This window comes from Micromesistius poutassou, assembly GCF_964030765.1.
Source record: "Micromesistius poutassou genome assembly, chromosome: 3".
Lineage (NCBI taxonomy): Eukaryota > Metazoa > Chordata > Actinopteri > Gadiformes > Gadidae > Micromesistius > Micromesistius poutassou.
This window is the reverse complement of record NC_140273.1, coordinates 1,470,173-1,492,672: the sequence shown is the minus strand read 5'-3', so window position 1 is coordinate 1,492,672 and position 22,500 is coordinate 1,470,173. Positions and strand designations below refer to the sequence as shown.

Sequence of the window (22,500 nt, the reverse complement as noted above, 5' to 3'; positions counted from 1 at the left end):
TTTTACGCCATATGTGTTCAACCTTCCTGTATTCTTTTTTCCGGGCTGTTACAAAAGCAGCTTTTCTCCAGGGTGCCTTTTGCTTTCCAGAAATCGTTTTAACCTTATAAGGTGCAATGACATCTATGACTTTCAAAATGTTCAAATTAAAGTTTTCTAAAAGATCATCAGCAGAACATGGGTTGAGAGGTGGTAGCAAGGAGATGGCCTTTTTAAAAAGTAGAATGTTCATTGATATACCGTTTTTTGACAGTATTTGATTTTGTCTGTATGTCGGGAATAAAATATATATTAAAGAAAACACAGAAGTGGTCCGACAGTGAAGGATCAGTCACCGAGAGATCTGAAACATTGAGACCCTTTGTGATAACCAGGTCTAGAGTGTGCCCCTTACAATGAGTAGCCTCTTTCACATGTTGAGACATTTCAAATGTGTCCAAAATGGTAAAAAGTTTTTTTGCACACTTATCATTAAAATCATCAGTATGAAAATTGAAGTCACCAGTTATAACTAGACAGTCAAAGTCTGTGGAGATTCTAGACAATAATTCTGTAAAGTCATCGAAGAAATTTACAGAGTATGTGGGTGGCCTGTAAATAATTAATAGGAGAACTCTGGGGGAACATTTCAATACAGCACAAAGGTATTCAAATGATGGAAAATCACCAAATAACATGTTTCCCCTGAAATACATTTTTAAATATAGCAGCAACCCCTCCACCTCTTTTTCCAGATCTACATACATCAAAAAAGTTATAGTTGGGAGGAGCTGTCTCTATCAGAACAGTTGCACTGTTATTTTGTTCAAGCCATGTTTCAGTTAAAAACATAAAATCCAATTGAGAAGTGGTAATAAAATCATTAACTAAAAAATATTTGTTATTAAGAGACATAACATTAAGTAGACCCATCCTGATGGTGTTATTGATAGGCTTTATGGTTGATTTTGGTTTGGAGGGAATAGGTATGAGATTTGTGAGGTTAGCAGTGCATCTAAGTTTCCCTTTGTTTACTCTCTCAGTGGTTACAGCAGGAATGCAAAAGTTGCCATGTTTTGACATAGGAAACCTTGGGTTCAGCAGATTATGCGAAACTTCATACTGTGTCTACGGCTGAACCCTTTTTTATCTCAGTAATAATCAGGACTACTATCAGTACGGCGGGGGGGGGCTGGGGCACCCTCTGCTTGGGTGTTATCAGCCTGTGGCAATGACGTGGCGATGGTATCATTGACACAGATGCAAGTTTGATGCCAACATTTTTCAATTTCTTAAATTCATCTGGAAAATCATAAAGGGAGGAGACAGTGGAGCTGGAGTTGTTGTTGTGGCTATGGGAGAGATGAGGCTGGAGGTCGATGGCGGAAGGCATGGTGTCGATGGCGTCGGGCGGGCTGTTGTCTCTCTTCAAGGTCTGTGGTCTGTCTGCTATCTGTGTGTCAGATAGTGGCACAGTAGATGTGTGGGGGTGGCTGTAGTCTCGCTTCTTCTCAACCTGTGCTCTGACTGTGGCCTGTGTGTCAGACCGTGGCAGGGTCGATTTGTGGGAGAGCAAGAAAAGAAGATTGTCCCCTAACAGTTTTGAGCCTAACCTGTTTGGGTGTAGGCCATCTGCTCTGAAAAAGGTATTTGCACCCCCAGAACAAGTTGAAATTGTCAATAAAGCCCCTTCCTCTTTCATTGCAGACTCTGGAAAGCCATGTATTGAGTGCAAGGAGACGACTGAATCTGTTTATTCCCCTGTCAACTGCTGGTATGGGTCCACTGATGAATGACCTAATGTGTAATTTGTCTAGTATGTCCAATAGATCAGTGAAATCCCTCTTCAGAAGTTCTGACTGTTCTCTTCGAATATCATTAAGTCCTACATGCACAATAACCTGTGAGATTTTGGGGTTTTCCAACATAATTCTGGCTAGTTTCTGGCTGACATCACTAACCGTCACATCTGGGAAGTAGCGTGTTTTGATCTTCTTACCGGTTATATCCTTTATGGTTGAGTCTCCTACAATCAGAGTGTCTGGTTCATCTGCGTTCTGTGGGATGGGCCCTTGTTGGCTTGAGGTGGCGGTGGCAGACGCATGCACAGCTCGCCTCCGTGGCGACTGGTTCTTGTTCCGTCTCCGTCCGCACCGTCCGTCCGGACGCATCTCGGGGCTCAGGGGTGCACGGGTGGCAGACGCGTCCGTGGACTCTTGAAGTGGCAGGAACCGGTTCTTCAGCGGCAGGGTTAACTTGGCTACGATTACGATTGGCTAATCTGGCCGATACATGCTACTTTATCTTTGGGAAGCTTAGCATTTGGCGTCGAGTGAATTTGTTGATTCACTTTGGTATGTTGTTTGGGCTTAGCGCCGACGCCGACGTGTATTTGTCTGAGCTAGCTCAGCAAACTCACCCATCGGCACTGTATCCTGGAGGAGTCCTTTGCATTTTTCTAATGCTGCTAGCCTCGTTTCAAATAAAGCCACTGTCTGTTGCAGTTTGGTGCAGTCTGTGCATTTCCTGGTCTCCATGCCTGAGACATCCGAGTACAGAGGCATGTTGGCGATAGGAAAGTCCAAGGCTTTTGTTGCGGTCTGATCCGGTAGTCATAAAAGTGCCAAAATGTATTGTTGAATCGAGCGATGGAGGTCGACGGAAAAAAACTATATATTCTTAGGTATTATGATCATGAAATAAAATAAAATAAAGTAGACCTGAATGAAGAATTAAGTAGTTTTTTCCACTGCCTAGCGGAGCTTCGGGAAACACAACCTCTCTCTCTGCTGCCTCTTATCTTAACAGAAAGGCTTCACAATAGATTGATACAACTTTATCAAATCAAACCCCAATGTAGATGTTTGGGCGTCTTTGGTTGTACTGTATGTTGTCCTCCTGTCCTCAACGCAAACACCCTGTCCCCATGTCGCTCCAGGTGAAGGGACAGACCTGTGTGTGTTTGTTGTGTTGTTCAGACCTGTATGTTTGTTGTGTTGTTCAGACCTGTGTGTGTCTGTTGTGTTGTTCTCACCTGTGTCAGATTGGGATGCCTGTGTTTGTTGGTGGAGCACTCTTTGAAGTCTGGCCTGATCTAAAAAAAAAATAAAAGTTACTAACTTATTGTGTTACTAACTGAAAGTTACGAACTTATTCTGTTACTAACTAAAATGTGCTAACTTACTCAGTCACATAATAAGCTAGTAACTTATAGTTAGTAACAAACTAAAAGTTACTAACTTACTCTGTTACTAACTAATTAGTCTGTACGTGATGGTTGCAATTTAAGTGTCAGTAGAAGTTATTGTAGTGTTTGTCTTGAGTACTCAGTAGGTACGCGATATTCTTTTTCGTAGGATAAGTCTGGGATCCTCGCCTCTGATTGGTTAGAAGGGCTTTAGATTGCGTTTCGATTAGTCCTAGCTGTTTGAGGGAGGTTATGGTTATGTTAGGGTTAGGTTTAGGGTTAGGCTTAACCCTTACCCTAACCCTAACCATGACCAATCGGAGGAGAGCCATTCTAACCAATCAGAGGCGAGAATCCCAGACTTATCCTACGAAAATAAATATTGCGTACTGTACTCTGTGCGGTAGGCCCTGGTCCAGTCAGTGGTCCAGTCAATGGTCTAGTCCAGTCGCTGACCTCTGTTCTTGGTCTGGGACTCTGTGAGGAAGCGCTTGATGCGGTCAGCAGGAATGGCGAACGAGATCCCTGCTGTGACTTTCAGTGTGTTGATGCCTATCACCTCGCCATCCTAGACAGACACACACACACACACACACACACACACACACACACACACACAGGGAGTGAGGCATGCAACCACATGTGCAATCGCACCCACACAAGAGAAACCCAGACTGAGTCAGACACACACACACACACACACACACACACTATTATGGGGAGAAAAAGCTCAAAAGGAAAGAACGCAGGAAAAAGACTCACCAAGTTCACCAGCGGTCCTCCAGAGTTCCCATACTTCCAGAAGACGAGGTAATGGAAAGAAGAAGATATAAATATACAAAATAGTAAACATTTGCACCGGCAAAACAAAACTGGCAAAACTAAAAACATTCATATAGCAACAGCCCAGCCCTCCCCTGCAGGAGGCTGGTTTCCCAGCGTGAGCTCACGTTGATGATGGCGTCCGTCTGGATGTAGTCGATGTCCGAGTCCCGTATCCCCAGCTCCTTGCCGTCCCGCTGGGTGGTGCTCACTATCCCCGTGGTGACGGTGTTCTGCAGGGCGAAGGGGCTGCCGATGGCGACCACGAACTCACCGGGCCGCACGTCTGCTGACCGACCCAGGGACAAGACGGGAAGCTTCTTCTGCAAGCAGGGGCCACACGCACGCACGCAGACAGACAGACAGACAGACAGACAGACAGACAGACAGACAGACAGACGCACAGAGACACAGATGCACAGATGCACGCACGCACACAGACACACAGACACAGAAAAGCGTGCACGCGCACACAAGCACACACACACACACACACACACACACACACACACACACACACACACACACACACACAAGTTTTAGAGTCTTGGTAGTCAAATACCACACACACACATACATGTACTTGCAGACATGTGCACGTAGATTTACAAAACCCTTTATATTAACTACCGGAGGTACAGAGTTGTTTATGAAACTCTCGAGACTTGTTTTGTAGAACAAAGAGATTCATTGCAGACAGTAGCAGGAGGAAATGAGGGAGGCGTGTGAAAGATATTTCAGACATAGGTGTGAGGAGCCAGCCATCAGCTCAGTATCTGAGTGTTCATCCCCTCTGGCCGTCTGGAGGAAACGCTTCATTAAACAGCTTCATTAAACAGCTTCATTAAACACCTCTGACCGCGGCAACAGAAACACATCACGTGTGTTGGGGTGCTTAGAGTGTGCAGAAGGCAAATGGAAACATAAAACATGCTATGAGTGCATTATGGGGATAGTGTCCACATATATCCAACTCAGACAGAGACACAGAAAGAAAGAAAGGAGGAAAGAGAGACAGAAAGAAAGAAAGAAAGAAAGAAAGAAAGAAAGAAAGAAAGAAAGAGACAAGAAGAAAGAGAGACAGAAGACTGAGAGACAGAAATTAAGTAAAAGAGACGGAAAGAAGGAAATAAAGAAAGAAAGAATAAGAGACAGAAAGAAGAAAGAGAAAGAAAGACAGAAAGAATGGTAGAGAGACAAAATGGAAGAGAGACAGAAAGAAAGAGATACAGGACGAATAAAACAAACAAAGAGAAACAGAAAGAGAGCGTGAGTATAGCTACCTCGGCGGTGACCTTGATGGTGGCGATGTCTGACTTCCTGTCCAGGTCCTTGACGGTCGCCTCGTAGGCCTCGCCGCTGTGGAGACGCACACGCACGTGGGGCCTCCCGGTTACCGTGGCAGCAGGCGTGACCACGTGGGCGTTGGTGACGATCAGCCCCGACTGGGTCATCACGAACCCAGAGCCACTGGACAGAGGGACGTTACGGCCGTACAGAGGGTGTCTGGGGGGGGGGGAGAGAGAGGGAGAGAGACTTTTTAAACATGAAACTTCACCTTTTCCGCCTTTTCTCAACGCACAAATGTGTGTTGCACACATGCATCCATATTGTAAATACAGTGTATCTTTGGTCTAGTGGTGAGGGGGCACAGCAGGTGTGAGTTAAAGAGGTGAACAGAGAGAGAGAGAGTGAGAGAGTGGGAGGGAGACAGGGGTGGGGGGAGAGAGAGAGAGAACCAGAGAGATGGGGGGGGGGGAGGGAGAAATTTATAATGAGTTGCTAAATTATTTAGTTTTATAGCGGAAATCCTGATTAGCTCCTGGGTTCAGAATTTGTGATCTTTCTATTACTCTCTCAATCTATCTATCTCTCACACACGCGGACACGCACGCACGCACACACACACACACACACACACACACACACACACACACACACACACACACACACACACACACCGGAGGTAGAGCTCGATGTGGACGACGGCCGGGGCGATCTTCTCCACCACGTCGGCGATGAAGTTGAACCGGTAGCGAGCGCTGTTGGGGTGCAGGGCGATACGACCTGTAGCGACATGAACACACCCAGTTCAGCCTCTCACCCACACACTAGAGCCCCTACTGGGCTCGCTTCGGTCAGTCAGAGAGCACATTATACAGCACACACATTGTTTTAGTCCATAGAAGGTCAATTACATTTGGGTGATTTTATCCGAAGCCATGCAACCATTCATTCACACATTCACACACCCACGGCGGTGTCGACCACGCAGGGCGACAGCCGGCTCGTCAGGAGCAGTGAGGGTGAGGCGTCTCGCTCAGGGACACCTCGACACTCACGCTAGGAGGAACCGGGGATCGAAGGTTACAAGTCACCCCGCTCTACCCCCTGTGCTACTGCTGCCCCCATGTACAGATAAAACGACCACTTCTAAAACATATCTAAATTCAGTATTCTGAACGAGAGAAGCGCGTGTGAGGTCCTTGGACACATTCAGCCACACATTAGAGGCAAGCTTCCAGGGAAAATGGTGATGGGTTGAGACAGCCCAATCAGGGTCGATCTGCTAATTGGCCCTAAATCCTGGCCTCGGGGATTTCCTCCCCCCCTTCTCCACACTTAACGACCCCCCCTGGAGAGATTAACCCACTGATGTACGAGCGGGGAGATTTAAATGACTTCCACCACCGCCCTGCTCAAATCTACTGTAGGCCTACTGAGGTCAACAAAACAATGGACACAAGGAACACAGTATAGTGAGGGGAGGGTCAGGATTAAATTAAATGCAGGACAGGGGATATGAACATACATAGCATCTGTGATCTTTTTATTTTTCCCACACACTCACTCACGCACACACGCACACTCACTCACTCTCTCTCTCTCTCTCTTGCTCTCTCTCGTTGAGCCAATGTCTGCTCAGAGGAAGATGAACACTGCAGAAGATGAACTCCTACCTGTCTCCGACGGAAGACAGGGTCCCTTGTTGACCCGTGTGACGGCGAGCAATCCCTTCTGGATGGCCTTCCGGCTGGCTGCTCTCAGCTTGCACACGTTGCCGTACGTCTTCCCGTCACTCCCGCACACCCTGTGGGCCGTCTTACACTGGCAGCTCCGTTTCGAGGCCGGCCGCTTCACCGGAGGACTAGAGAGCAGTTTGCACTCCAGCCCCTGTCCGCACGGAGGGTCGTTTTTGGCGCCGCAGGGGTCCCCCTCCGCCCGGACGCACACCAGGCAGCAGTTGCAGTGGTCCGGGACGTAGCCCCCGGGACAGCTGGGGCTGGGGCACTTAGTGACGTCACAACGGGGGGAGCACTTGCTGGGTTTGGGGACCGCTTCTGCGGTGTGGTGGTGCGCGCAAAACAACACGACCACCACGAGGAAAAACTGCATCGTTTTAGTTTTTTTTCAATGAAGCAAAAATTTAAATGTGTAGTTGTTCATTTTAGGAGTTTCCCATCCGAGCTGGAAAAATTGCGCAGTTTGTTGAAGCAGTCCTTCTGTTAACAAAAAGTTTAAAGACCAGAAAACATGCTTCTGAATGTAATAGCTCCCAGTTGCACTGATAATAAAACAGAATAGGACAGTCACCAGCTAAAATCTTGTTTTTTGAAGTCTTTGATGGATTTTCCAACTTGTTGCTGCACAGCTGACTTCTCGAAGAGTGCACGACGAGGATCAAATGAAGCATCATTCCTCCCGGCGACAGCATGAAACCCAATCTACAAAACTTTGGGCCAACAAACCAAACTTGCGCAACAGTACAACCTAGTGGGAAGAAGAGGAGGAAACAGCATATGCAAAAGCCAATGATGAGTCTGTGCGCATGCGCGTGCGTCAGACATAAACAACCAATCACACAGGGGCCGCTCTGACCCTGAGTTCATGTTTACCATATACATATTTCATACCTGCCCCTCGAGTATAAAATATGCATTGGATTCAGCACACATCTTCATTTCCAAGTCCCCGACTTTAACCTTGGCTGCCAAGGTTAAAGTTAATGAGTCTAGTATACAGTGTACACATTTACAAATTAATAACCCTGTTTTTCCTTTGTCTTAACTGTTGAAGTTTACAACCGTTTGAGAGTAAGAGAGAAACAGAATATAAACTATCTTGGATTAATGGTGATACTGGTCTCGCTGGTGTGCTAAAACGATAACATTATTCACCATATTGTTTTGTTAGGAGGTAAACGCTCAGTTCCTCGTGTATGGGGTGGTGTCTTCCCCTCTCCACCCAACTGCTATTAATAGTGTCATGTTCCACGACACAACATTCCTGTTGTCAGGTTAATTATCATGCGAGAGAGAGTTCAAGGCCTACGGCCTATCATCCATGGAGCTGGCCCCTACATTGCTCCCGACAGTCTGTTCTTTACCCGTTGCCCAGCACCAGGGATCAGCATATACAACCTATTGGAGCCCTACAATCAAGATAAAACAGCATCTACTACATATAAAATAACCAATAGCCAATAGTGTGTTGCATTTATGAAATGTGTAGGATGTGATGTTTATTTTAGTTGACCTCATATTAAAACACTTTATTTTGACACTTTATAGTGTCACAGTATCACCTTGATCTCCAAAATAAGAGTTCCCTTTGAAATAAAAAATAAAAAGTTGAATTTAGTAAAAAAAAAAAAAAGATTGAAGCTCCATGGAGCCGCTGCAGAGGTGGAAGAGCCGCATTCTGCCCCAGAGCCGCGGGTTGGAGACCCCTCTCCTGCAGTCTAACCATACAAGAAAAACAATTGTCCATGTGTCCCAAATTTTATTTTAATTTCTTAAATATACATTTATCATACAACCATTCCACTTAGAATAAAAAGTTCAAGATGCATACGTAAGAAAAAAAAAAGAAAAAAAAGAACCATTGAGCATAAGTGTGTGTCCGTTTTCAACCTCAAACACACTTTAAGAGATGAGAAGTGGTCTTCCTTCATGCCAGCGTCGAGCGTAAGCTTCTGGCCGGCATTTAAATACATTCATTGTTTAGAGAGAAATCCTGTTCCCACAGAACTTCCTCCATCTGAAATGTCCAGGAGCAAAAATAAAAAACGATAGAAACAGTAAACGGGTTACATTCAAGCAACGTGGACCTCCTTACCTCCTCCTCACCACAAATCAAATCCAAAGAAATCAGGTTTTCAAGTTTAGTTATCCTATTCTGGAAAACCTTCAATGATCCTTTTTTGGGGATATTTTGGCAACAGCGAAGCAAGGGGGAATTGGGTTGCGGTTTTTGGAGAGATGAGGCCGAAACTGGACTAAAAGGTCGTCATAAATTATGTTTTTTTTTGTGTTTTGCTTACTTGTGCACCAAACCAATAGAATACCAATAGAATAATAGAAAAGTGTGCACGTGTCTGGGGTGAGAGTGCACGTGTCCGGGGGAGAGTGATCGACACAAGGCAAAGGAGAGTCTATCGAGGGAGTGAACAGGTTGAGCCTTCATCAAGGTGGTGGTGGTTGGGGTCAGGGTTCATCTGTAAACTCTGGAAAACTTTGCATAAAATACTAAAAACGTATCAGTACCAGCAGGTGTGTCATAGAAAATACGGTGGTACCTCGGAAATAACAGCGTGACACTAAGGTGTGTTTGGAGTCGACGGACCTGTCGAGGTGGAGCTACAGGCCGTAGAGTTCCTTTAAAAACTCTCCAAGCAAACGTGTGGAAAACCAAAGTGTTCCTCATATCGAATCGCCGTGGAAACCTCACACAACCTCAAGGCCCACAAAGGAATTTGGAATGCCAATATCTCAAGCTCTCCGCAACTTAGGAGTCTCAGTCCCTCTACCCTGACCCCTCGTTATAAAGGTCAAGGCCCATAATATTCAATAGTCGTCCCTTAATTGCCAAACCTAACAAACCAACAGAAGGCGACAGTATTCATCCATTAAATACCAAGAGTGTTCTCGCCTTCGATGAGTCATCCACGGGAATGTCGGCACTAAGACCAAAACAATCTTCTTAGTCCCGACATTCAAAAGGAGTTTAATGACTGGGCGCACCTGTGACAACAGCCAATCACCAGCTGGGCCCATTCCAATTCACACCCTAAACCCTCCCCAGGCCGCATTCCAAACGGGAAGGCTCGGAAGGCTCAGAACGGGGAGGGAGGTAAACCGACAGATGGATTGGACCGCCTCTCCTCATCACCTCCTCCTCCTCCTCCTCGCTGTCTACCAGGAGGTGAAGAAGGGCCTCTTGCAGTGGAAGGTCTGCGTGAAGGCGTTGCCGAGGGTGACCACGCGCCCGTGGCCCCCGGAGCGGCTCCTCTCCACCACCACGCGGGGCATCTGCACCAGCTGGATGGGGCTGCGGCCGTCCTTCAGCGCCTGGCTCAAGTTCAGCACCTGGGGGGGGGGGGGGGGGGGGGGGGGGGGGAGGGAGGTGTGTAACTTAAAAGGGGTGATTTCATGATACCACCTGGTGTGAAAACACTAAATGCTTTATTCAAGTGTACTTCAATTTCCCTTCATTAGAAGGTTATTGAAGTATACTTACGTAAAGTTCACTTTGATGCAAGTCCAAGCTCTATTTCAGTGACATAGTGTGCTAAATTGCAAAAAAAACGTACAGTATTGTAGTACATTTGCATGGAGAATACTGCATTCTAACTAATCACACTCACACCTCGTGGCATGACATCACCCCTTTAAAACTTATTTAGAATACAGTATTTCATGTAAGTGTACTACAATACACTTTCAGCTAAATTCATTTCACAAATACACTCACTTGCCGCTATAAGTATTTTGCAATTTAGTATACAATTTCACTGAAATACAGCTTAAAATGGATTGCAGGTAAATTTAAATAACCTTCTAATGGAGTGAAATCGAAGCACACTTTAAAAAAGCATTTTAATAGTGTTACAAAGGACTTGAAAATAAGTGTGTATAAGTGTGGGAGGAAGAAACAGAACCAGTTTAGGGTGAAGAGCAAAACGTGGGTGAAGTCTCAGATCTTACCTGCCCCCTCATGACGGACATCTGTCTTTCAAACATGGTCTTGTCGAAGCCTTTGTCCGTCTGCAAAAAAGTTCAAAACAAAAGTGAATATCACGGCAGACCGCTCCTTAACCGTGGCATTATGTCACCCCAGTGTGAGCCATGTGAGGCTGGACGTGGCTGCGGCCTGCTAGGGGGCAGCAGACCAACGACACATTCTGGGGCCCGGCGCTAGATGGTTGTGAAGAGAAATGCCACCGCAGACCACAGGGTTCACAGGCGGGGAGAGACGACCACCAGCTTCCGCAAAAGACTCACTTGTTCAGAGTTCACCTAGACTCATACTCATACATACTCAGACTGCATAGCCTCCCCCCTTACCCCCCACACCCCTCTTACGCACTTAGGTTACTTAAAAATAGTACTTAGCATGGTGCAGCATCTTATCCTAGCTCTCTTTGTTGTATACGGGGAATGGGTTAACCTAGAGATTGTTAGTGCTTGGTACTTGGTTCTATGAACATCCTTACTGTACCGACAGAGATATATTGTTGTTTCTCTCTCTTCTGACAGATGTGCTGATTGTAGGTCGCTTTGGATAAAAGAGTCTGCTAAATGCCCTGAATGAATTAATAAATAAAGAAGACCAGAACCAGTTTGCTTTCTGGATTACACATGGCATGTTGTATATGGTGGTTGTGTTCATATTGTTTGTATTTTTTATTGCCATGTTATTGAAAGATTGTGGGTTAATCTCGAGTTTAGGTAATCTTCTATTAGCTAGTACTTTCAAAAAGGAACATGTCGCCACAGAATTCAGACAGAACGTCTTCACAAACAAGAGTCACGCCCAGCCCTATCATTCTTCACATCCGTGCTCCCCCTCTGGATCTAAGCAAATATTGACAGATTCCCACAAATATCGATTAATTTATACACATTCTACCTTTTTGTCCGGCAAACATAACACCCAGCTGGGGCCAGACTGGGTGATGTCATGAGCTACGAACTGCACTAAAATGTGTACAATTTGCAAAAAAACATTCTCTCAACAGTCAGCGGTAATCAAACCGATTTGTTTCACGTTTGCTCGCAATAACTGATTCTTGTCCATAAATGAGTCTAGGAATGAAATCTAGAGACCATAGATATCCCCCAGCCTTGAGCTAATTAGCATTAGACATGGGGAACTCATTTCAGTGCACATACAGAATCTGAAAAAGCACTTGAGTGTGTTATTTGTTAAACATGGTGAAAGGCATGGGTTGGACTGTGAGCTGTGATTGGCTCTGCTGATTATAAGCATTGCTGCTCTTTCCAAAGTAATTACATCTGATGACTGGCTTGTCTCTCGCTGGATACAAGCTCCAGACGAGGCCCAGGGCTGGTCATTTGTTTTCAATCTCTTAAATAACCGTTTGGGGAGCTTCGCTTTTCAATGCTGCTGCCGTCCCCAGTTTAACTTATTTTCAGTATGTATACGCACTCTGTTTTGGCAGCGCAGCGGTGGAACGAGCTCCCTGCCGACGTCAGGACTGCAGAGTCGCTCACCATCTTCCGCAATTGACTCGAGATTCACTTATTCAGAGTTCACCTGGACCCCCCCCCCCCCCCCCCCCACACCCCTCTTACGCACTTATTGTATGTTCTACGTCCTTGCACTTAAAAATAGTACTGAGCATCATGTAGCGTCTTATCCTAGCTATCTTTGTTGTGTATGGGGAATGGTTTAACCTAGAAACTGCAAGTCCTTGGCACTTCCTTCTATGAACATTCTTACTGTAACGACAGAGATAAATTCTTGTTTCTCTTTCTCCTGACAAATGTACACGTCGCTTTGGATAAAAGCGTCTGCTAAAACGCCCTAAATGTAAATGTATATACCTTGAACATCTCATAGAGGTCCTCACAGAGATCCTGTACAAAGTTCATGTCTGAGAGGCGGGGCAGCACCAGGTCTCTGGTCTCCTGGGAGAAGGCCACCTTGGCGGCAGGGAGCCAGGCCCAGTGGAACGGGTCTGGGGGAGAGGGGGGGAGGTTAGGGCACGGATCGCTGGCAGGCGAAGGGAGAGCTGTAAGATGAGAGGCCGGCAGAGTGCAGGAATACTCACAGGCCCTCCATTCATCAGGATGTTTAAAGGGAAAGGCTAGGCCGTTGTCTATGGCCGCGATCTTGACGCAGGAATCTGAGCTGGTCTCGGACCACTCTGTTTCCTACGACCAGGAGGGAGGGAGGGAGGGAGGGAGATAGGGGGGAGAGAGTGAGAGAGAGAGAGAGAGTGAAAGAGGGGTGGAGGGAGGGAGAGAGGGAGGGAGAGCGGAAAGAGGGAGGGAAGGAGAGAGGGAAAGAGGGGTGGACGGAGAGAGAGAGAGTGAAACAGGGGTGGAGGGGGGAGGGAGGAGGGGGAGAGGTAGGGAGTCAGGGAGAGAGGGGTGGAGGTAGGGAGGATAGGAGGGCGAGAGGAGAAAGGAGGGAGAGAGTGAGCGAGAGAGTGAAAGAGGGGGGAGGGAGGGAGAGAGGGAGGGAGAGGGCGGGGGAGGGAGGGAGGGAGGGAGAGAGGGAGGGAGGGGGAGAATGAGCCGTCAACGATAACAGACTCGATGAAGAATGACTTCATGTCCATCCGGTTATTGAACACTGTCCAACGGGCTGATTAATAGGACGGGCGTATGTGATGTTCAGTCACCGATCAATAAAGAGCAAATTGACACGATGCCGACCGACAGCGCGCCGGTGACTGAAAGGTCACCGTGGCGATGGTTTGTTTCGTCTTATATGTGCGTTGGTTCACGCTCGCTGGTGTGTGTGTGTGTGTGTGGCAGGCAGGCACTTCTGCTGCGTTTGTGTTTGCAATGTTGGCAAAAGTGTAAACCGAGCAAACAGAAATACAGCCTTCCAAAAAACGACACGCCACGACTCAAGCAGCTCAGCGTTGCCACGGCAAACATCACGTCACTCGCCTCATCCTGCATTCACTATGTCCACAAAACATAGTCAAATCATGCAAACGCTATTGCATGTAGCTGCGTTTATTGGGTCCAACCTTTTGTCCTTCTCCTGGCTTCTCGTACTTTATCAACCAGTTATCGTTCCCTCGGTCTGTGGAAGGCAACGGCAAGGACAAAAACACATAGACAGAGAATTAGAAGGCAACCTCTTTATATAGCAGCAGCACCCTTCAAAACAGAATGGCCTGCATAGGCAGGACGATTATTATAAAGGTAGGACACATGCACGCGCGCGCTCACGTTTCTCCTTCGGTTACTTTGCAAATGCAGTTTCACTACTGATCACAACACTAAAATTGTACTGTTTAAATACAGAGACATAACGCATGCAGAGAAACTAAAGTATTCATACTGTTATGCAACGCTATCTCTGAACACTGTGTGCTTCTCCTTAAACGATAGGATGTGGACACGCCCTGAACAGCACACATACGAGCCCTCTCTCCAGCTCTCACACACAATCACACACACACACACACACCTGTGTTCCTGATAACGTAGTCCAGAACCACCAGCCTCTCAAATTGGGACTGCAGCTGCTTCCTGATGTTCTCCGGCAGGGGGTCCGACTCAAAGCGTCTCAGCCAGTAGTCCGCTTCGTGGTAGCCCTCCACAAACAGCTGGAAGGACCCCACCTTCACACACAAAATGGATGCCTCGCAATTACACTGCATGTTGTACGTCCTGGCACTTAATGTACTCATTTATTCTATGTTATATGTCCTGGCACTTAAAAAATAGTATTTAAGCTTGTTTAGCATCTTATCCTCGCTATCTTTGTAGTATACAGGGAATGGGTTAACCTAGTGATTGTTAGTGCTTGGCACTTGATTCTATGAACATCCTTACTGTACCGACAGAGATATATTGTTGTTTCTCTTTCTTCTGATAAATATACTTATTGTAAGTTTTACTTATACACTTATTGTAAATGCCTTAAATGTAAATTATCACGTTTTATTTAATCAAGAACATGTGCATGTGCAACATCCTGCTCTCTCAGCGTTACGAGATCAGATGGCTGATGAACTGAGACTTCCCTATACGACTTCCTCCTGCATGAAATGTAGTGTGGCTCCACTTCCTGCTGCTTGAGCACCAAGCCCTGAATCCGTTTATCATATTTCTATTGACTGAGAATTGATACAGCAGTTTCCTGCCTACACTTGGCAAGAAAAACCCTAAAATAGAACGTAAATCACCAGAGGAGGAGTTAGAATTCTGTTTTTTGCAGTCACATTAATAGTTTAGATCTCGGGTAATAACAAGCGTTGCGAGGAGGTAGAGCAGGTTGAGTGTCTGATCACGGCGATTGATCTCCTACACTGTTTGAATCATACTACATTAAACAGTTTCTGTTTCTCTGTGCGTGTGTGTGCGTGTGCGTGTGCGCGTGCGTGTGTGTGTTACCTTGGGGGGCAGCCCCACGCGATGGAAGCGTCTCCCCACCTTGGGGACCTTCTCCAGGGCGTACTTCTTCCCCCGGGACTTGGCGCGGTCGAACGCGCTGTAGTGGAACGTCTCGCTGGCCAGATACACCACCTGGGGTCAGACGCAACAATCAGGACACGTACCTGGGGGTCATTTCCTGCACCCCTCCAGACCTTTTGACACCCAAATGGTTCCTTCCCAGCTTCTTCATTCGACAGAATTATAAAACAAACTCTTATTCCTGTGCTCCTGAATGTTAAACTGGAACTGGAACTGTTACAAGACAGAGAGCACTGCTCACCTCTGGATAGGTACATCCTATTCTGTACCGTCTACAGAATTGTAACCCTTTAACCCTCGTATTCCAGCACTCAACAGACAGTTACACTGGCGGTAACAATACAGATACTGTACCTCTTATTACAGAAACTCTGATAACAGTGCAGTGGTCGCTGTTTTGTAACAGCCAGTGTATTATACCTTGTACTCTGATGACAGAGACTCTTACACTCTTATTACAGAAACTCTTTCACTGCTCACCAAACATGAGCCCCGTAATAACAATAAGAGTTGGTTTTCTATGGGTGCCTTATATGGGCGGCCTTTGTTTTCTAATGGCTAGGGGGGGGGGGGGGGGGGGGGGAGTAGGACCCACCTTGGTCTTAGGAACCACTCCGAGGCCCAGCTTTGTGTCGACCAGCGAGGCCGCGGCCTCCGAGAGGTAGCCCTGGTTAGGCAGGAGGCAGCCTCGCCCGAAGCAGCAAGGACAGCACAGCTGGGGATCGGGGAGCGGGGGGGGGGGGTGGGGGGAGAATAAATATAGACATGGTGTGAGAGAGCAGAGCGTGAGACGATAAGCAGAAATGAAACATTTTAGGGGAATTTGTGATGTTTTTAAGAAGGAGCAGTTCCAATATGACTCGTCTCCTCAGGGCGTGAAGGGGAGTGACGAGGTCAGAGCGTTACCTTGTGAAAGTATTTGGTCCATTTGGGGTTCAGATGACCGTAAGGCTCCTCTGACTTTGGTTTGAAAACGCCAATGATTTTCTGTCACACGGGAACAGCAGAAACACCCACACGGTTAGAGAGAGCAACACTTCCATTTATAAACACCGTGGCGTTGATCTCACCACGAAGACCGAGAGACCGTTTCATCATCTCCATGCAACCCTCATGTCCCCATTGACTCACTGACTCACATGTCCCTGTTTCTTACAGTATATGCCTCATTTTCTGATGTATTTCCCATCGCTCCTCTGAGCAATGTGTGGTGTACCGGTCAAATACTAAAATCGTACACTTTGCACAATCACGCACGTAACGTACCATCTTATTCTAGCTATCTTTGTTGTATACGGGGAATGGGTTAACCTAGTGATTGTTAGTGCTTGGCACTTGGTTCTATGAACATCCTTACTGTACAGACAGCGATATATTGTTGTTTCTCTTCTTCTGACGTAATGTATGTACTTATATACTAATATATAAATGTACTTATTGTAAGTTGCTGTCTGCGTCAGTGTCTGCTACATGCCCTAAATGTAAATGTACACAATCTATTAGACTAAGTTAATTACTGGTTACTTAATTACTGGACCACGATGTAAGGCCAGGCAGGGGACTAGAGTGGGGGAGGAGGAGGAGGAAGAGGAGGAGGAGGAGGAAGAGGATATGCACCCAGGACAGAATGACGCAAAAACAAATGGTTTTAACAAGCTTAGAAATACGGTGAAAAGAAGAGAACGAAAGACCGGGATCGATGGTGAGCCACGCTAAAAACAAGGAAGGAAAGGAGGGAAGGAGGAAGGAAAGGAGGGAGGATAAGGAGAGGAAACTCTCTGCATGCTAGCCCCACTGAGATCAATGCCCTCGCCCACCAGTCCCCCATTGAGCTCGTTAATGTGATGCTGATCACACACTGAATACATTATGAGCAGGCCGGCGCCCACCGCGTCACACTCATTATCCTGCAGCCGCCGCTGCAGCCCTTCCTTCCCTACATCCTCCCTCTTCTTCACTAGTACCCTCATGTTCATCTACTACCTCCTTCTCTTCAAGTCGCTCTGCCTCTCTTCCTCACCCACTACCTTCATGTGAACCGACTGTACATTGCCGTCATCGTAAGAGAGCCCTTCAAAAATAACCAGAGCTATTAGTAGTCACAATGCTAGACGCTGTATCGGTATATACTCGGTATTGGCCGATACTCCATAGTTTTAGGAAATCTGAAAATGGTATTGGAACATCTCAACCTTTATGTTACCTTTAAGGACCCCCTCGAAAATGAGATGGTACATCTCAAGTGGCTATCCTTGAAATAAAGAAATAAAGAATAAAGAATAAAGAATGTTCATCTATCTCCTTCGCTTCAAATCTCTCTTCCTCATTACTACCTCCATACCTCCTTAGCTCCAAGTCGCTCTGCCTCCCATCCTCAGCCTGGGAGGGGTGGGGGGGAGGAAGGGGGGGGGAGGAGGGGGGTGGGGTGGTCCTCCTCAACATCAAACACAAAGCTCCACTCTTCCTCCGCTCTTCCTCCTCCATTAATAAACCATCTTGTTTACCTATGGACTCAAACGGGCTGTTTACCAGCCTCCTAAGACTGGGGAGCGCGAGAGAGAGAGAGAGAGAGAGAGACGCACAACATGCTCCAGTTCTCTCTGTTCAGCTACTGAATACCGCCGTGCACACAGGACTCCATTGAGCAGTTCCAGGTATCCAAACATTGGTTTCCCAGGGATTGCATTAACCGCCCCCACAGGGTAAACAAGCTAGGTCTTACAGAATTTATCGTATGCACCGAACGGGTCCCGTGGTGTTTGGCTGTGGAAATTGTTGATTTTTAAAAAGCAGCATGTGCGCATCTTCGGGGCCTTCCCAGCTCTAATTGCCCGTAACGGTTGAATGGCTACGATTGCTAAATAGGCATAGGGGATGACTTGAACACAGAACGCATTCCATGCTTAACAATCACTGTTCACAACAGTGAATCACCTATGTTATACTGTCGGATGGACAGGGCAAGCTTTCTGCTGCTAAATACTTGCATTCACTTCACTGGCCATGGATAAAACTGCAGCTAAATTGCCTGTACTCAAAACTTTCCAACTTCTCACTATCGTATTGCACCCATCTTCAAACTGGAGTTGTTCCGATACTGCATTTTAGACCGTACTGGAGGAAATTCCGATACTGTCTAAAATGCAGGATCACGAGTACACAAGTCCATGCGCTGACCAGATAGCATCACGTGACTCCTTCACTACACAGGCAGAGAACATCAAACACTACGGTGTTATGCTGCGTTCGTTAACGGTCTGAGGTTTCAAGTCGAAATGGGAAATATGTCATCTCTTAACTAGAACTAGAAGAATACAAATGTATTATTATAATTATAGATTATACATTTAAAGGATCTAGTTGTCGACAGTAAGTCAACCGACTTTACATTGCCGTCATCGTAGGAGAACCCTTCAATAAGAGCAAGTGCTGTTAGTAGTCACAATGCTAGAAGCTGTATCGAAAGATCCTCGGTATCGTCCGATACTCAAGTTCAGGAATCAAAATCGGTATCGGAATATCTCTATTTCAAACTTAACTAACTCCCCCATCCCTCCCCTCATCTCACCCCTTTTGGGTCCTTGACGAAGTAGCTCCCACTGGACCCCTGGGAGATCCGTTCGGGGAACGCTCCGTTCTCGATCGCCTGTTCCGCCCGCTGGATGATGTCGGCGAACTCCAGGTCGTCTGGGAAATGGTTGAAGTCCCCACCGTTGATACCTGGAGAGGAGAGGTTAGCATAACGTCAGGGTGGACTCATTCACACACACAGAGACAGGTCTCCAGCAACAACCCTAGAAAATACCAGAAACAAATAAACATAGAAATCCAATAAATGGTAAATGGAATGCATCTATACAGCGCTTTTCTAACCAGTGGCCACTCAAAGTGCTTTACAATACTGCCTCACATTCACACACACATTCACACACGGACGGCGGTGTCCAGTATGCAGGGTGACAGCCGGCTCGTCGGGAGCAGCCAGGGTGAGGCGTCTTTATAAGGGACACCTCGACACTCAGCTAGGAGGAGCCGGAGATCGAACCAGCAACCTTACGATTACCAGCCGACCCACTCTACCTCCTGAGCCACATGCCGCCCTAATAGGATGAAGGAAAATAGAATTGATAATAAAGTAACAAAAACAGCTGATTAGATAAACGAGTCCAATTCCTTTAGGAAATGACAGGTAGTAAGGTTGTGGGGGGATTGTGGGACAGAAAGAGGATGGCTCGAACACAGACTTGAGGAGGAGGACGAAAGAAGACGATTGAAAAGGAGGAGAACATGAAGATGACTGAAAAGAAGGAGGAATAGAACAACAAGATGAATGAAGAGAAGGAGAATTTTGAGTGTTTGAGGGGAACAAGACAGAGGGGAGGCCACAACAGGTAAACCCGTCTGTGTGTCAACAGAACGGCACCAGCCCATTTGTCTCTCTCCAGCCGCCCTGGGTGAGAGAGACACAAGGCGCCTCTGGTTACCTGGTGTGACATAACACCTCTAAAAAGCTCTCCTCCCCGCTGAGGCCAACAGTCAGCTGACAAGATGGCTCCATATGTTCAGCGTCGCTCCCGCCGAGGGAGAGATGAAAGACACACGCCAGGGGGAGGGAGGGGGGGAGGGAGGGAGGGAGAGATGGAGGGAGAGAGGGAGAGATGGAGGGAGGGAGGGAGGGAGGGAGGGTGAGATGGAGGGAGGGAGTGAGGGAGAGATGGAGGGAGAGATGGAGGGAGGGAGGGAGAAGCGGAGGGAAGGGAGCAACAATTTGTCACAGGGAGTCGAGAGGCAGAGAAGATTCTGTCCTCATTTGGTTTCCGAGAAGAGGAAGAGAAAACAAAGGGGGATACAGGAGAAAAATAGTGCTGGGAGGAGCGCTAGATATGGGAAGAACAGAATTATCGGCGATGACTCCATTAACCAGCACTGCCCTGCGTAACAAACATGGTGTAGGGTTCTATCTATCTAAGTAGTATCAAGAAGTTAGCCTTCCCCCTTACCCCCCACACCCCTCTTAAGCACTCATTGTATGTTGTACGTCCTGGCACTTAAAAATAGTATGTAGCATCGTGGAGCGTCTTATCCTAGCGATCTTTGTTGTATATGGGGAATGGGTTAACCTAGTGATTGATGAACATCCTTACTATACCGACAGCAATATATTGTTTTCTGACAAATGTACTTATTGTAAGTTGATTTGGATAAAAGCATCCCCAGGCTTTTGGTCATGGGACTGCTGGCTGGTCGTGCTGCCTCTCTGGGATTTGTCACGTCTTTATGATTTGGACTTTGTTGTATGTCTTAATGTCCTTTTCATTTGTTTATGTAAATAAATCCCACTGGTCGGGTACTTTTAAAAGGTGTTCGTTCATATTTGGGGTAAAGGGTGGTTTGTTGTTAGCCCCAGTAGGGCCAACTAGAGATGGGGCATAACCCTAAATGCCCTAAATGTAAAATCAAAAAAACAAATGTACCCCTTCATGGTTACTCCTGCTAAGTAGGTTTTTCACACGCTACACAGAGTGGTCATTCGGGGGGCCAGGCCTCGTTCTATTCTGGGTAATGGGTTCAGTCGGAACATCTGCAAGTGTTTCCTCCTGGTGTGAGCGAGCACTCAGTGTGTGGTCATCCAGAACGCTCAGCGAACACGTCCCCCCCCCCCCCCCCCACTGGGCAGGCTCTACAGGCCCCATTAACTGACCCAGGAATCCCAAAGATGAGCATTAAATATGCAGAAACACATTCGGATAGTGGGTTTTCGCCACACACTGGATACTGTGATGAGGGAGAGAGAGGGAGGGTGAATGTAGTGGTCTATTTGAGTGCATGGTGTGATTGATACCTCGCACGCAAGTCATTTTTGGATAAGAGGGTATGGTAAAGGCTAATGCTGGTGGAAATTGCCCCAATTCAATGTAGAGGATGGGGAGGGGCGGAGCCATTCACACACACACGTCACAATGACATCATCAGAAACACCTTGAGTAAGAAGTTGGATTTGATATATGCTCAACTACGCTATCAGATGACAGACAAACACAATGACCCATATCTTCAGAAACTAGTGGGAGTAGTTTCCGCCCCAAATGGAGAATTGAGGAGGGATGATCTTCAAATAGGGATACAACTGGTATACACAGTGGCCTATATAAGCATAGTAGCCTACCTGTCTACGGGCAATGGTTAACTACAGCAGGTTGCGTGTTGACACAAGCCATGTCAGGAATGACATGTTAAAACGTGTTGGGAAGAGGCGCCACACTATGTACACACGATGGGACATGCTGCTGCCAGGTGGAACTAAATAATGTCAACATATCTGGATAGAGACCAGATGGCAAACAATTACTCATACACTTTCAATTGTGATGATAGGTTTCCCCCCCACACTCTTTGAAATGATTGATATAGAATAAATGAAAAGCAAAAAATATATATTACTAGATTAATCACTATTTTAGTTGTATTGGTGGCTCATTTGAGTGGAGGTGTACAGCGGGGCCACCTCGGCTGACCTCCGACCCGGAGAGGAGCATGACTGCCAGCAGGAGTGACGTGGACCTGGACGTGGAACCCACAGCATCAACGACCCAGCAACCACCAATCAGACTCAACGCTTTCAACATGTCAAGAACCCTGTCGAACACACAACCGCAACTTTCCAAATCCACAACAAGTGACGCAATCGCAATCCGACCCCGCGGAAAAGGCCGGGTTACCTGGCGAGGACAGGTTCTCCTTGTCGGACGACGAGCTGTGTCTGTGCTGCCTGCCGCCGCCGCTGCGCTTCTCCCGTCCGGCGCGCCGCGGCGACGACGCGGCGGCGGAGCTCCGCGCCAGGCAGGGCAACAGCAGCGCCTCCTCCCCGGAGCCGTCCGTCTCCAGCTCGGTCAGGACGCTCTCGCACGAGTCCGAGATGCGCACGGCCACCCCGGGGTTGGACGCATGATGATGTCCTCCGAGCCTCGCCCGGTTCTGGTGCTCGAACGACAGCAGCACGGGGGCTTCGGGAGAGTGGAAGTTGGAGTCCGCCGCGTCCGCCGCCGC

At 47.2% G+C, this 22,500-nt stretch overlaps 2 protein-coding genes across 2 annotated transcripts in view; both read right to left on the bottom strand.

Annotated features, from left to right (window-relative positions):
• Window positions 1-7,384, bottom strand: part of htra3a (HtrA serine peptidase 3a) — a gene marked incomplete at both ends in the record, with an annotated part of 10,590 nt that extends 3,206 nt beyond the window's left edge. Inside the window, 7 exons of the mRNA XM_084466186.1 lie at window positions 3,014-3,073; window positions 3,623-3,734; window positions 3,929-3,961; window positions 4,117-4,311; window positions 5,272-5,494; window positions 5,950-6,055; window positions 6,949-7,384. Of these exons, the coding sequence (XP_084322312.1) occupies window positions 3,014-3,073; window positions 3,623-3,734; window positions 3,929-3,961; window positions 4,117-4,311; window positions 5,272-5,494; window positions 5,950-6,055; window positions 6,949-7,384 (1,165 nt within the window). The remainder of the gene's footprint in view (window positions 1-3,013; window positions 3,074-3,622; window positions 3,735-3,928; window positions 3,962-4,116; window positions 4,312-5,271; window positions 5,495-5,949; window positions 6,056-6,948) is intronic.
• Window positions 7,385-8,753: 1,369 nt separating this feature from the next.
• Window positions 8,754-22,500, bottom strand: part of pi4k2b (phosphatidylinositol 4-kinase type 2 beta) — a 14,018-nt gene continuing 271 nt past the window's right edge. Inside the window, exons 1-11 of the mRNA XM_084464903.1 lie at window positions 22,173-22,500; window positions 19,022-19,173; window positions 16,360-16,440; window positions 16,049-16,168; window positions 15,373-15,504; window positions 14,444-14,597; window positions 13,998-14,053; window positions 13,065-13,167; window positions 12,838-12,971; window positions 10,975-11,034; window positions 8,754-10,356 (exon numbers count right to left, since the gene is read on the bottom strand). The exon at window positions 22,173-22,500 is cut by the window's right edge and continues 271 nt beyond it. Coding sequence (XP_084321029.1) covers window positions 10,183-10,356; window positions 10,975-11,034; window positions 12,838-12,971; window positions 13,065-13,167; window positions 13,998-14,053; window positions 14,444-14,597; window positions 15,373-15,504; window positions 16,049-16,168; window positions 16,360-16,440; window positions 19,022-19,173; window positions 22,173-22,500 — 1,494 coding nt within the window. The 3' untranslated portion in view covers window positions 8,754-10,182. The remainder of the gene's footprint in view (window positions 10,357-10,974; window positions 11,035-12,837; window positions 12,972-13,064; window positions 13,168-13,997; window positions 14,054-14,443; window positions 14,598-15,372; window positions 15,505-16,048; window positions 16,169-16,359; window positions 16,441-19,021; window positions 19,174-22,172) is intronic.